This window comes from Gossypium hirsutum, chromosome A08, assembly GCF_007990345.1.
Source record: "Gossypium hirsutum isolate 1008001.06 chromosome A08, Gossypium_hirsutum_v2.1, whole genome shotgun sequence".
Taxonomy (NCBI): Eukaryota; Viridiplantae; Streptophyta; class Magnoliopsida; order Malvales; family Malvaceae; genus Gossypium; species Gossypium hirsutum.
The window spans coordinates 121,410,036-121,424,878 of NC_053431.1; the positions used below are offsets into that span (position 1 = coordinate 121,410,036).

The 14,843-nt window shown below is 32.1% G+C and overlaps 1 protein-coding gene and 1 pseudogene across 1 annotated transcript; one reads left to right on the top strand and one right to left on the bottom strand.

The window, feature by feature from the left end:
• Window positions 1-2,928: 2,928 nt before the first annotated feature.
• On the bottom strand, window positions 2,929-8,469 carry LOC107958008 (putative RNA polymerase II subunit B1 CTD phosphatase RPAP2 homolog; annotated as a pseudogene).
• Window positions 8,470-12,129: 3,660 nt separating this feature from the next.
• Window positions 12,130-14,542, top strand: LOC107893438 (BAG family molecular chaperone regulator 4). Its single transcript, XM_016818427.2, has 4 exons — window positions 12,130-12,525; window positions 12,869-13,122; window positions 13,204-13,350; window positions 13,882-14,542. The coding sequence occupies exons 1-4, from the start codon at window positions 12,330-12,332 to the stop codon at window positions 14,038-14,040; spliced, it is 756 nt and encodes a 251-aa protein (XP_016673916.1). The 5' UTR covers window positions 12,130-12,329; the 3' UTR covers window positions 14,041-14,542.
• The last annotated feature ends 301 nt before the right edge of the window (window positions 14,543-14,843 follow it).

A 14,843-nucleotide genomic window follows, 5' to 3' on the forward strand; every position in this document is an offset into this window, starting at 1 on the left:
TTTCACTATTAACAATTAATATATTTTTTTTACAATTTATAAGAACATATCACTAACACAAATATTACAAGTAAATAATCTTTACGTCTCAAATTCATGATATAGATGGTGAGATGAACATTCATTATCAGTATGTCAAACATTTGCTTGACAATTGATAGTTCTTTATTAAAATAACATATTAGAAGTGTTTGGCTCAAGGAGAAGCACGCTCTCATCAATAACTTATATGACATAGGTAATGAGGTTGAGTGAAATCATGTGCAAATTCTTCAATTTTTGCATGATTTTCAGTTATTCAAGCACTTTGAGATTTTCGATAAAGTTGAAAGATATAATCCCGACAAAAAAAAATACTGAATTTATTCTTTTTCATACAAAATTTATTTTTACTTGTAAATCTCAAATTCTTAAATAAAAAAAAATACACAAATTAAATATTCTCAAACTAACATTTTTCTAATTATTACAACAGAAATAATACTGAAGTTACTGCCAAAATTATTAATGTACTAATATATCCTAAAATTTGTAAACCTGTAAAACTCTAGGCAAAAGCAAGAAATATCTGTATCAAACTACACCCTCCAAACTTACCAAGCTCATGAATATAAAAAAAAAAAACATTCCGTACAGTCGGCAGGGAAAAAAAATCTTAGAGTCCAATAATACAGTTCAAGGTTAGTAAACTATCATCATATTAGTAATTGCATTAAAAAAACATCATATTATTAATTAATTAAGTCCAATAAAAAACATATTTATTAATTAATGATGGGGGAAGATGCGGTTGTGCAGAATTTGTGGGGGGCTGTAAGGGTTACGTGTACGCCGTCTAGTGCATGGATATCAGACATCAACAAATAATTAAGTGTGAAAAAGTAGGTTAGACAAAATTAATAGGATTAAACTAAAAGGGTTTTGGCATTTATTAATTTGATAATATGGGACCTTTTTTTTCTTCTTCTTTTCACATAATATAATATTAAGGTGGAGGAGAGAAGTCGTTTTCTATTGACACTAAACTTTTTTGCAAGTGCAGTAATTGATGATATTTATGGGGAAAATGAGTGTGGGTTTTGGGTGGTCCATCTTCTCTTTAGGGCACTTGATCGAGATTCGAAAGTGAAAAGTAAATCTCTCCCCACTAAATTAATAATGCTTACCTTTCTGCTTATCAACTAATTATTATTTGTGGATTTATGATAATTATGCAGGCCGACGTGCCTTTAGCGCATTTGTATGCTTCAACCTATAGTTTTTAACATAAAAAGTGACAGAACTAATTACATTATCATCAAAATAGGAATATAATTGTCTTTTTAATTTTTTTTATATGCAATATCTTTATAAAGATCATTTATTTCTTGAAAAAAAATGCTATCAGCGCATGCACATTAGGATTAAACTATTAATCCCAAAAATATCTTAAAATTAACAATTTTTGAGTTTAATATTTAGGGTTTAGTGAATATAATTATCACAAAATAAAATAAAGTATGGCGAACTAAAGTTCTTTGTAATCGACTATGATAAAAAAAAAATATAAAATTTAAATTTGATATCTATAGACTTTTTTAGGAAAAAATTTAAACTATGGTTTTTGTGGGAATTATAACCAAATTTCTCTTATAAAAAGGGGCAAATAGAATTTACGGCAGGCAATGACTCATATCTCGTTACCTCTAAAGGGAAAGAGAAGAAAGATCAGTACCCACTTCTTTATGTCATATTATTCCTGCTGAAAACTTTGATAAAACAGCATTTGAGAATTCTATTTATTGGCAACAGTTGAGTCGAATGATCCATTAATAAAGTGTCGGACTATTAATTTCAATCTCAAATATATATTTGTAAAACAGTTGGGACCATGATACTATTATGCAAGTAATGGCAAATGAGAAAACTCCAAACAGTATGGGCCTTGTGTCCTTTTTTTTTCCTTCAATTTTTATCGCCCTACATATGTATAAATATGCACATGTGCTCTCCCCTCTTCCTATAATTCTGGTCTATAGGGAAATTAAATGAGTTGATTAATGTTAAAACACTTTACCATCTCCGCGAAACCTCTACGAAAAAATTAAAACAAGATTGCGGTTTTAATTATTGGATTCAATTGATGAAATAAAATACATCACCAACATCCTTTTTATTCTACTTTTAGGTGAATAATGATGATAATCATCAAACCCCCCATTATTAATAATGGAAAAGACAGGTAAAAACCAATTGCAAACTACACACGTGTAGAAAAGCTGATTCAGAGGAGCCAGTAAAATTGCAAAACAGGGGGGTTTTCCCCCACCCACTAAAAATACTAATACTATATTATCCCACCAAAAAGGCAGTGAGATGATCTTAGCCTAAAAACTAGAAGAAAAATAAATGGTCCCCTTTCCTAGCATTGCATTGGCCCTCAACTCATGATTTAACCCTCCACAAAGAAAGTGAACAATCTGTCTTCTTTGTGCTTTTCGTTGCATGAATTATTTTGTCTGCATCCTTTTTCTTTAATGGGTACTTTGGAGGAGCATTTACAAATGGGGGTCCTACTACCCTTAATTAACTTCACTTGGAAGTTTCCCATTGGCTTCTAATGGCTTGCATGCTTCCAAGATTTGGTGCTCTTCTTTCTTTTAACTACTTAATATAATTAAGAAGTTATGATAATTAATGTAGGTTCTCTTCATCGTGTCCTAAACCCTAATCTAAATCAGAGCCGAGCCAGCAGGTAAGAAGATAATAAAGCATGCATACCTATCTATCTGAGAATATATAGGACTAATTTGTTTTAAATTAATTGAGGACATCATTAATTAATTCATGGGCAACAAAAACAAAATATATAGCAAGTTTTATTAAGTTGAGTGGTAAAAAGTTCTTTACCTTATGCAAGTTATAGTGAATGGAAAAATAAGTTAAGAGTTCGGCCTTAACTCGACTCTGTATTTATTTAAAGTTCAATGTAACTGTTGAATACAAAAGAATCATATAAAAAAAATGAAATGGATACACAGCCTTGTATATGTATATGCATGTTATCATATTGAGAGAGAAAACAAAACAGATAATAAGGCCAAGTGCCCAAGTGGGGAGAGATCAGATCATCTAGAATCCTAGATGTTAATTTTTTCCTAATTGCCAAACAATCTTATCATGGAAACATCACATTCAATACTGCATAAATGGGGGCAATTGTGGTGTGGGTTTTCGCTGCACTAACGCAATCTTCTCTCTGCTCTCTGGATTTTGGTCTGTTTTTCCTTGTAACAGTATTCATATTTGTACATATGCTAGTAGTATTTTATAGGCTTGCAGCCTCAACTACATTATCTATTTGTATTGCTACCCTAATCCCCCATCCCTTGAACAGCATCTGAAACAAGTTACAAAAGAATGGAAAAAGAAAAATCAAACAATGACGCTAAAGTAGCTTTCGTTTATTTTAAAAGCAACAACAAAAGAAATCAATACCCAATATAAAATGACTATAAAAAGCATTAACAGAAACTATAAATATCTCAAAACTTCATGAAATTTTTTTCCATATACTACCAATGGAACTTCATGAAAACATATGTTATCTTTTTAGTTCTGCTGGTGGTGGAGTTCAAAACTTTTAAGCAAACTTTATGATGGTATGAAAAAAATGGTAACACGACGTCATAAATGGTATATAAAAAATTAGAATTATTAAATCTAAACCGCTCACGGAATATCATATTTACGCGTTATTTCCGAATACGATAACACCTTCCATTTATCTTCAAAACTCAAAGGATAAATGGTATGTCTCCCTAAACTGAATCCATTCAAGTTAAATCACAAGCAGCATTCTCAACAAACATATCTGCATTTGCAATCCTGCTTTATTTTTTTTAATCAAGAAATACCTTCACTTTACTGGTATTGAGACGAGATTAAATTTCCACATGCAGCGGCCTGAACTGGCAATGGAACTTTTGTATCCAACTAAACTCCAGTAAAACTCTTGTTTAAGCTTTGCAGCCGAGTTTGTTAGTATGCATCATTCGTAAGGATGACAAAATTTAAACCGTCCTATGAATTTTGAACCAATCCACTATAAATGAAGTGGGTATTTTTATTTGAAAAGTGGATGTAAGTGGGAAGGGTGGATTTTTTTTTTTTTGACTAGTAATTATAGGTAATTGTTTGCCCTGCTCCAATTCACTCCACTATATACACTTATAGTTTTATTCTTATATATATATAAACTATTAAAAGAGTAAAACTGTAATAACATAATATAAAAAAAAATCATATATTTTATTTTAAAATATTATTTTGAAGAATTATGTTTAAATATTTACTATTGAAAAAATTAAAAATAAGTAAAAATAAGTAGTAACAATTAAATTAAAGCAAAATGGGGTGGAGATGAATGCATCAAGTAAAGTAACAATAGTGAAGCAAAGTAACAATATCCATCCCATTACCATCCTAATCCTTCACTTCAAGCAAAACCTGAAAAAACAAGTAAAATTATTATTAATAAGAAAAAACTAAATCACCTAAATTAGCTTAAATATATTTAAGAAGTTATACCTAAACCCATTAAATATAAAATAAAATACAATATGATTTAGTCCTTCAACAAGCAAATATATTTGTCCACCCCGTCACATTGGCAAATGAAAATGATTACTATTTTGGGATATACATGTTCGCCTTCAAATGAGTTGATTGGAGATCGTGAGACTATGCAACTTCTTCTCCTTATCGGTAGAAACTAATCATAAGAAAAACGAATTTCCAGTGACTGCAAATCCCACCAGTATCATTTGAGTTTATAAATTATGGTTGTGCCCAAAAAATGAGTTTTCACTTTAGCATAAATAATCAAATTACTTTGTTGTTCCAATCAAATATTTAAATGAAATAATTTCAGATAAACTTCTGGGAAAAGAAAAAAGAAAAGACTATGTAGGTTATTCAAAATACCATCAGCAATTAAGGAAGAATGACTTCAACCCAATTTCAAGCCCTGCTCTGTTCAGAGAAGTGAGGTACTCGGTCAAATGGTATTATGAGATCCTTCAAACCTCATATTCCTCCATACTTATCTGGGCACCGTCAAGCACCTATGCAACCATCAAAAAGCAGTGAGCATCACAAAAATGAAGTTTTTACCATCAAACTTAGAGAATCAACTCTAGAATCTGTTTCCAGCTAATGAAAAGAAACGATCAACTCATTTTTTATGCTTTACAAAGTATTCACTCAATGGTCTATTGAATATATGCAGCAATAGCAGTTTGTTAAATCTATGAACTAAAGCATCAAAGGAGACACAAATAAGTTAGAGAAGACCATTTTCTGGCAACATATATATAGAATAATAAGAAGTTACACAAATACTTCAAGTTGATAAGTTTGCAAGCAAAGTGAGTCATGCCTGATACAAATGCAAAAGAACTGGCTGAAGATGCTAATCAGCATAAATGCAGATTACCACAGCAAACAAAGATTGTAAATCTAGAGAAGATTCCATATTTGTAATGGGAATTTACTTCTCATGTGTCAACACATAGCATAACATCGAGCTTTAGCTAACACCAGGCTGATTTTTTCAAGAATTCCACTTATAATTTTATACTCATTTACAATCTAAGCACCTCACCTTTGAAGAAGCATCCTCCCATTAGTCATGAGTGGAGTGAGAGAAGGTACTCTACATGCTGAAAGAGCACCAACAAACAGAAGCACAATTACTTGCCACTGTTTCATTTTGAATGCTGGAAGTGCTTACACAAAAGACATTGTATCTAGTAGGCGCCCCTGTAAAAAAGCACATTTAAAGAACATTGAGAATCAACTCAAGGCTATTGGAACTGCAAGCAATCTTTTGATAAAAAGAGCTTTTATATATAAGCATAAGCAGTAAGTTTTGGCCAACTACAATAAAACTCTCAAATAGAACAGTTTAGTGTCCTCAAGGTCCTAAACTGAATTATCATAAATTTCTCAATGTGATACAACCATTTCACAGTTACAGGTTCATAATTAGTACCATTCCTTGCTCCAAAGTAGATATTGGTATAGGCAGTCTGAGAGCAGTAACAATAGCAGTTAAAGCACGAGAAATACAACAGGCAAGAGTTTCTTTGATTTCAGAAGAACAACCATTTCGTAAGACAATCTTCTGCGGATACTCCCTCCCATTAACTGATAGGTGCTCTTCATGGAAGATTTCGTCTCTCCCATATATATAGCCAAAGAAGATGATGTTATCCATTCAAAAAGTGAATTCCACATTGTTGCAAAAGTTCACAGCTAATGGACGTCAAGAGAAGCAATCAACAAAAGTACAAAAAGCAGAAATCATATGGCACTCTTGTAAGGCCCATAAGACTTACAGTTAAACTGAAACCCTCTGGTGGAGTATCACACCAAGAGTCCTCTGGGTCGAAAATATCAGAACGTGGAATCCCAGGTTTTGTTGGCCACTTTACAGGGCCTTCTTCTTGTTCAGGTTATGCTTCTGGTTCAAGTGTATCAACATTCTTCACTTGCTCCTCTTTGTCCGCCTCAAGTGCATGTGGCAATATGATAAGCCCAGCTTCAGAAACTGTACACAAAGGGGCTCATGAACAAACTCCAAAAATTCTGAGCTGAAACTTTGAATCCACATTTAATTCAATGAATGTGCACAAAAATAAATACCAACATCATTGACATCAGAATCTCCAGATGCCACAGCTGCTGCTGCCTTTCTCAATGCCATAGCACAAACTTTTGCGGATGCAAATCGTAACATATTATCATCATCACCATCGTCTGTTCTGCCACATATTTCAGAATCTCCTTTCTGAGTATCGGTTTCTTTAACTTCACAAAGACTGCCTTTCCGTGCATTGTCAACATCCTTATTATCAGCCCAAGTAACCGAGCGATTAAGTTTCTTTGCTCTAGCAGATCTAAGTTCGGATTTAAGCACAACCTCACTTGATGCCACGGCCTTGTCAGCATGGGTTTCTTACTCTGCTTCAGCACTAACTGTATCCAAACCACTCTGATAGACATATTTAGTTGAAGGCAGTTCTACAATGCTAGAATCCTTTTCCCTCAAAGCAGATGACGATCCTGACATAAGACATTATTCTTCAAAGTCTTTACAAATTTCTTTTCCTTCTGCTTCTTTCAGTTCCGAACCAGAACAACCTTGAACTGACACTGGGGGTGTCTTGGAAACAGTATATTCATCATTCATGATTATTTCACTAGTAAAGTCCATCTCATTAATGACATTTTTCATACTACTGGGCTTCGCTCTTTGACTCTGTCTAAGACTACCGGGACTCTCAGAAATGGTATATTCATTATTCATAATTACAGCACTAGTAAAGTCTATCTTATTCTTAACAAAAGAATCTCCTTTGCTATTACCCAGCTTGGAACTACTAGAATCAAACGCTGCAAGTAAGAAAACAAATATCTGTTAAACTAAATAAGAACAAGTTTTTCTATAAATAATTTGAATAATTCGTTGGGGGGGGGGGAACTAACCTCCAGTTTTGCTGATCTTAGAAGGTGAAGGGGTGAAGGCTTAGAAACCAATCCTATTTGTGGAAAATAACCTTCAATAGCATTGGAAGGACCCACCAAAGATACTTCCCCCGGCTTTTATCTCCTCATTTTCTTTAATCCTCAAATTTGAAAACCGATAGATCAACGTTCTTCTCCAAACCCTCATTGGCCAAATCCACATCATCAAACAAACTCAAAATCACATTAAGTTTTGCATGATTCAAAAAGGAACACCGCCTCTTGTAAACTCCCAGCAAAAGCTTGGTTATTAATCAGGCAATCGGCAGAGCAGAACCTGTTGGTTTCTTGTAAATCATAAACTCTATGCTCTTTCAAAAAGCTCCGATAACGGCCTCTTCAACGTGGCTCAGAAGGTAAGGGGTTTCGGCATAGAGGGTAACTGCAAATGTTAGAAATCGACCTCTCAGTTACAACATCCTCGTAGCCGCTTTGAGAAATTAAGGAACCGGAGGAGAAAAGTTGTTTCTCATCTCGGATTCCGTCGAGGAGGTGAAGTTGAATCTTGTGTACGGCTTCTAAACCAGAGATTGACTGATCTTTCGCCATTGATAATGAACCTTGTTCTGTTTTAGAGAATTTTAAACTCCGTTTCCTTTATCCCCCTTGAAAAGTTATCTATAGTGAATAAAATGCTTCGGAGTGAGGTATTAGAGCTGCATTCGGTTTTCGCCTTCTCGTTGAACTTTGAGTGAACAAGGGCAAGGACTAATTGGTTTTAGTAATTGGCATGAGTGTGTAGAATAAGGGAAAGCATTTTCTAATTTATAGTATACTGAATATACAAGTAGGGGAGTAAAATTCGATTCGATTCGAAAAAATTAAAAAAAAATTGAATTTTGAATTATTCGAATCGAGTTAATCGAATCAACTTGAATTTTTTTTCGAATTTCAAGTTCTAGTTGAGTTGAATTTTCGAATTCAAATAATTCGAATAATTCAAATAAACCGAATATAAATTATATATTTTTTTAATTTTTTTAATAGACTTTTACTTAATTTAATTAAAGTCTTTTAACCCAATTACCAATTTCTCCAAAGCCCAAACATTTTATTTTTTCCTACTTCCCCAAGCCTGGCTGCCCAAGCCCCTAATACTTATTTGCCCAAACCCCCCCCCATCAAATTTCATCGTCCACCAAACCCCAATTTATTTTTCTTCTTCTCTCTATTTTTACTTTCCATTCCATTCAAAGTCAAAAAACCCTAAAATAAAACCTTCTTCCTTCTTCTTCTTCTTCTTAATTATTAGTTCATTCAAACATTCAAATCAAAACCCTTACCTCCAAACTGAGTTACTGTTCCTTCTGACCGAGGCAGTTTATTCTCTTCCATTGTAAGCTCGAATTTTTTTACATATTCGAAGTTTGTCTTGAAATATTTTTGAATTATTAAATGATTTTTAGCTCTATTTGCATCTGTTTCACCCTATTAAATAATTAAAATAATTATTTTATTTGAGACTTTGAGAATTGAATGCAGCTGCTGGAAATTGGAATCTCTAAAGCCATTTTTGGCTTTAAAATAATTAAAAATGAAACTTTTAATTGTTGTTTGTCTTTTTCTCATTTGGAAGATATAAATTTTATTATTATTATTAATAACTAAGCAGGGCCAGGAAGCACAACTTAATATAATATTGTAATAATGTAATATTAATTAATAGAGAAAAATGCCAATTAATTTCCCAAAGTAATAATGTAATATTAGTAATAATATAATATTATTAATACCGTAATATTAATAGAAAAAAATTGATAAAACGTACTTCTTTTTAAAGGATTTTGCAGCTTCCTAATACAATTTGATAAAATAACATTAAATGATGAATTAAAATATTGGATTATCATATTTAAATTATAAATAAAAATTAAAATATTAAATACCTGACCTTATAAATAAAATAACACTCAACCAGACTTATTAATTAATTTATGCTGTTGTATATTAATTTAGGCTTCAATTAACTAACTTTAAAGTTTAAACTATAGGTTAATATACTATTTTTTTTTGTTTAATTTATGCCGTTGTACTTGTACTATTATATTAATTTAGGCTTCAATTAACTAATTTTAAATTTTAAACGGTAGCTTAACAAACTTTTTTTTTTGTTTAATTTATGCTATTGTACTATTATATTAATTTAGGCTTCAATTAACTAATTTTAAAGTTTAAAATGTAGTTTAACATACTTTTTTTTGTTTAATTTATGCTGTTGTACCTGTACTATTATATTAATTAATTTTTAATTTAATTGATTTATTAAGTTTGATTTTAAATTAATTTTTGGTCATGGTTAGTGATTGCAACAAATGTTTACTTGTAGATGAGTGATCCAAAGCGAGATGGTTCAACTCAAAGTTCACAAAATTCTTCCCCAAGATAAGATGATCAAACAACAACCAAGAAAAATGTTCGAAAAAATATTACTCCAAGGGCAGCTTGACCATTTCACCAAATCAAACAAACTCTACTTATATCTTTTTCAAAACAATTCTTCATCACACTCTTCATGGAGTTAAATAAATCAAGACAGTCCCTTCTAATTATCCAACGAGATGGAAGACTAAACCGTGACATGCTATAGAAAGAAAGTATTTGAAACCCTCTCCCTTTACAATTTTAAAAGGTAGTTCATCCATAATTATCATACGAACCAATGCTTTTCTAACAGCATCTTTATCAAATACCCAAGTTGATAAATCCGTTGTTTCTTGGCCAACCTTTACAAATGTTAATTCTGATTGCTTCGGATTAGAAGTATTACCTCGAGGTCTTTTCAGGCATGCTTTCAAATGGTTATTCAAATTTGTTGTAGAACCCGAAGTTGATTCCATTGTGTAAGTAACATCACATGTATTGCACTTTGCTCTCTTCTCCCCCTCTTCAGTCACAAATTTGGTGAAATAGTTCCAACAAGTTGCCCTTGGAGTAATTTTTTTTCGAACATTTTCCTTGGTTGTTGTTTGATCATCTCTACTTGGGGAAGAATTTTGTGAACTTTGAGTTGAATCATCTCGCTTTGGATCACTCATCTACAAGTAAACATTTGTTGCAATCACTAACTATGACCAAAAATTAATTTAAAATCAAACTTAATAAATCAATTAAATTAAAAATTAATTAATATAATAGTACAAGTACAGCAGCATAAATTAAACAAAAAAAAGTATGTTAAACTACATTTTAAACTTTAAAGTTAGTTAATTGAAGCCTAAATTAATATAATAGTACAATAGTATAAATTAAACAAAAAAAAGTTTGTTAAGCTACCGTTTAAAATTTAAAGTTAGTTAATTGAAGCCTAAATTAATATAATAGTACAAGTACAACGGCATAAATTAAACAAAAAAAAAATAGTATGTTAAACTATAGTTAAAGTTTTAAAGTTAGTTAATTGAAGCCTAAATTAATGTACAACAGCATAAATTAATTAATAAAAGTCTGGTTGAGTGTTATTTTATTTATAAGGTCAGATATTTAATATTTTAATTTTTATTTATAATTTAAATATGATAATCCAATATTTTATTCATCATTTAATGTTATTTTATCAAATTGTATTAGCAAGCTGCAAAATCCTTTAAAAAATACATTTTGTCAATTTTTTCTCTATTAATATTACGTTATTACTAATATTATATTATTACTAATATTACATTATTACTTTGGGAAATTAATTGGCTAACATTTTTTCTCTATTAATTAATATTAATTATTACAATATTATATTAAGTTGTGCTTCCTGACCCTGCTTAGTTAATAATAATAATAATAATTTATATCTTCCAAATCAGAAAAAGACAAACAACAATTAAATGTTTCATTTTTAATTATTTTAAAGCCAAAAATGGCTTTATAGATTTCAATTTCCAGCAGCTGCGTTCAAGTCTCAAAGTCTCATAAAATAATTATTTTAATTATTCAATAGAGTGAAACAGATACAAATAGAGCTAAAATCATTTAATAATTCAAAAATATTTGAAGACAAATATTAAATATGAAAAAAATTCGAGCTTACAATGGAAGAGAATAGACTGCCTTGGTCAGAAGGAACAGCAACTCAATTTGGAGGTAAAAAATTTGATTTGAATGTTTGAATGAACTAATAATTAAGAAGAAGAAGAAGAAGGAGGAAGAAGGGTTTATTTTAAGGTTTTTTGAGAAAAATAAATTTTAAGGTTGGAACTTTGAAAGGAATGGAAAGTGGAAACAGAGAGAAGAAGAAAAATAAATAGGGGTTTGGTGGACGATGGAATTTGATGGGGGTGATTTGGATTTTGGGGGAGGAATTGGGATTTGGGTTTGGGCAAATAAGTATTTAGGGCCAGGCTTGGGAAAGTAGGAAAAAATAAAATGTTTGGGCTTGGGAGAAATTGGTAATTGGGTTAAAGACATTAAATTAAGTAAAAGTTTATTAAAAAAATTAAAAAAATATATAATTTATATTCGGTTTATTCGTATTATTCGAGTTATTCGAATTCGAAAATTCAACTTGACTCAAACTTGAAATTCGAAAAACAAATTGAGGTGATTCGATTAGCTCGACTCGAATAATTCGAAATTTGAATTTTTTTTAATTTTTTCGAATCGAATCGAATTTTGCTCAGTTCTGTGAAAGTTTTTTTTTTTTTGTTGGTACTCAATCCTCTTCAGTTTAGCCTTAGCCATTGCAGTTAGCTCAAACTCACACCTCTCTCTCAACCAACTTCACCTTTTTTTTTTCCTTCTTATGGTTACTGAGTATTTATTATCTGACCATGAAAAGATTCTCATCTTCAAAAAGGGCAGTAAACAATGTGGTTAAAGGGGAGATAAAGTGGGAGCTTAGGCCTGGTGGCATGCTTGTTCAAAAGAGGGACATGGGGGATGCTTCTTCTGGACCTATGATCAAGATCAAAGTCTCTCATGGCGCTTTTCACCATGATATTACTGTGCCTGCTCAATCCACTTTCGGTAATAAACCACTTCTTTGCTTTTGTTCCTCTCTTCTCTGTTGTGGCAGAATGTTGGTTTTCTTGGTTTTTACTTTGAAAAGGTTAGTAGTTTATACCAGCCAGTGCATGGTAGTACTTCAACTTGTCTCTTTTTACCAACTTTGTTTCCATTTTTGGGCGTTAGATTAAAGTTGATTATTGTCATCTCCATCTACTCCAGTGTGTCGGTTTCTCAAAACTTGTGTCCTTTGTTGTTAATTAGTCTATGAATTTGAGGAAAGTTTTACATGGCTTCAACTGGCTCTGCTGACATTGTTGTACGGTATGAGAGGCTAAGTTACTGAATTTGGCTCAAATTGAAGGGGATCTGAAAAAGGTTCTTGTACAAGAAACTGGTTTGGAACCCAAGGAGAGACTATTGTTCCAAGGAAAAGAAAAGGATGATGAGGAATGTTTGCATATGGTTGGAGTCAAAGACATGTCAAAGGTGGTACTTTTAGAGGACCCAGCTAGCAAAGAGAGGAAGCTTGAAGAGATGAAGAGAAATCAAAGCGTGTTAAAAGCTTGTGAAGAGGTTGCTAAAGTCAGAGCAGAAGTTGTTCAACTCTCTGACAAGGTTAACTAGCATATTTGTTTTTCATGTTACTTACAACATGGAAACTTTTTGAGGGTTTTTCTTTCTTTGTTTCTTCTAAAGGTTAATGCTTTGGAGGGAATTGTTCATGGGGGTACAAAGGTTAATGAAAAGGAACTCCTTGGCTTGACAGAGCTGCTTATGGTGCAATTGCTGCAACTAGATACAATTGAAGCTAATGGAGAAGCCAAAGTCCAGAGGCGGGCTGAGGTTAGTGACTAACTTCACCCACATATTGTACTTAATTGAGGTACTTAGAGTAATAAAGTTAGAAATTTTCTGTTGGCTAAAAAGAGGAAGGGGTTTGCATTGTCGGTACTTACAATAATAATCAAGTTAGCTACTGTAGTTTTCAAGTTCAATACCAACACAATGTTGCTGGAAAGTGAAAGGCTTTTTTGTTTGAAAAGGCTGAGAGTTCTACACGTAATATGAATTGGAGCCCACACCAGCAATCAGTGACTTGAAAAGTTCTCTCACCATACATGACATGAGGTCTTTGAATCTTGATCGGTTGTTCCTTGCTCTAATTATACCCCTCCAACTTTTTGGTACAAATAATTGTGCTTGTTGGTAATCACTATGGCAGCCATTTTTCTTTTTATATATTTAGCTAAGCTGTCCTCGGCATAAGTATTTGTTCATTTTGGAGTTAAAAATGAGAACCCATTTTGCAGCTTTTAGCATGCAGTTAGCACCACTTTGATTGAGAAACATTGGGTTTTGAAATTTGGTGCACAGGTTCGTCGAGCCCAACGACTTGTGGATACCTTGGACAATATGAAGGCTAGAAACTCTAATCCCTTCAGCAGTAGTGGCAAATCGGAGGCATTTGAATGTGCCTCACCCGCTTTTCCATCCTCAACAAGAATCACGCATGATTGGGAAGTTTTTGATTAATCACAAATTTTGTAATTTATCAATCAGTCCATAAACAAATTATGAAACAAAGCTTGTATCGTTTTGGTTGTGGTATGTGAGTAGCTGTTGATTAAAAGTACAAAAACAAACGGTAAGGCTTCTTATTGGCAAGTTTCCCATATTCTAGAATTAGTGAATTACCTGTGTGTGATGATGAGCTAATACATCACCAATTGTTTTGAAATACACAAGGAAATGCACACCACCATTGCAACATCGTTTAGCAGATTGAATGGAAAATTTAGGAACGGGTAGAATAGTCAAGAATCTTGTGAAGTAGGAGTAGGAGCCATTGCCAACAAGTACAAACTATAACTTTGGTTACTTGAGTAGCTGGGAAAAGATGGCTGAAGAGGTTACCTGCACCCTGAAAATTGTAGCAATTTGCTTTGGGTAAAGAACTGTAGAAGGACATTGTTACATGTATGCCTGTGAATATATTGAATTGAGACGCATTGTGAAATTTGGTTTTTCACGGGCTTATACCCATTTTCTCACACTATCATATCTTTCTTTCTTTTTTTCCAAATTTGGTATTAAATTAGGTTGAAGTTTTTTTACCCACTTGAGACCACTTGACATGTTGCAGTAAATACATGACATTCTTTTATAAAATATAACATTTTCTTTTATAAAAAATATATAAACCATTAAAAATTATAAATAAAATATAAAAAATTCAGCAAAGAATATAAATAATCTAATATATAGGTCACTTTCAAGAAATTATAAAAATATATAAATAATCTAAAAAACATATAAAATCTAAATACATTCTAAAT

Coding starts and splice junctions, on each gene's coding strand:
- LOC107893438 (XM_016818427.2), top strand. CDS start 12,330: ATGAAAAGATTCTCATCTTCAAAAAGGGCAGTAAACAATGTGGTTAAA. Junction 12,526..12,868: donor GCCTGCTCAATCCACTTTCG/GTAATAAACCAC, acceptor CTCAAATTGAAG/GGGATCTGAAAAAGGTTCTT. Junction 13,123..13,203: donor TTGTTCAACTCTCTGACAAG/GTTAACTAGCAT, acceptor TTTCTTCTAAAG/GTTAATGCTTTGGAGGGAAT.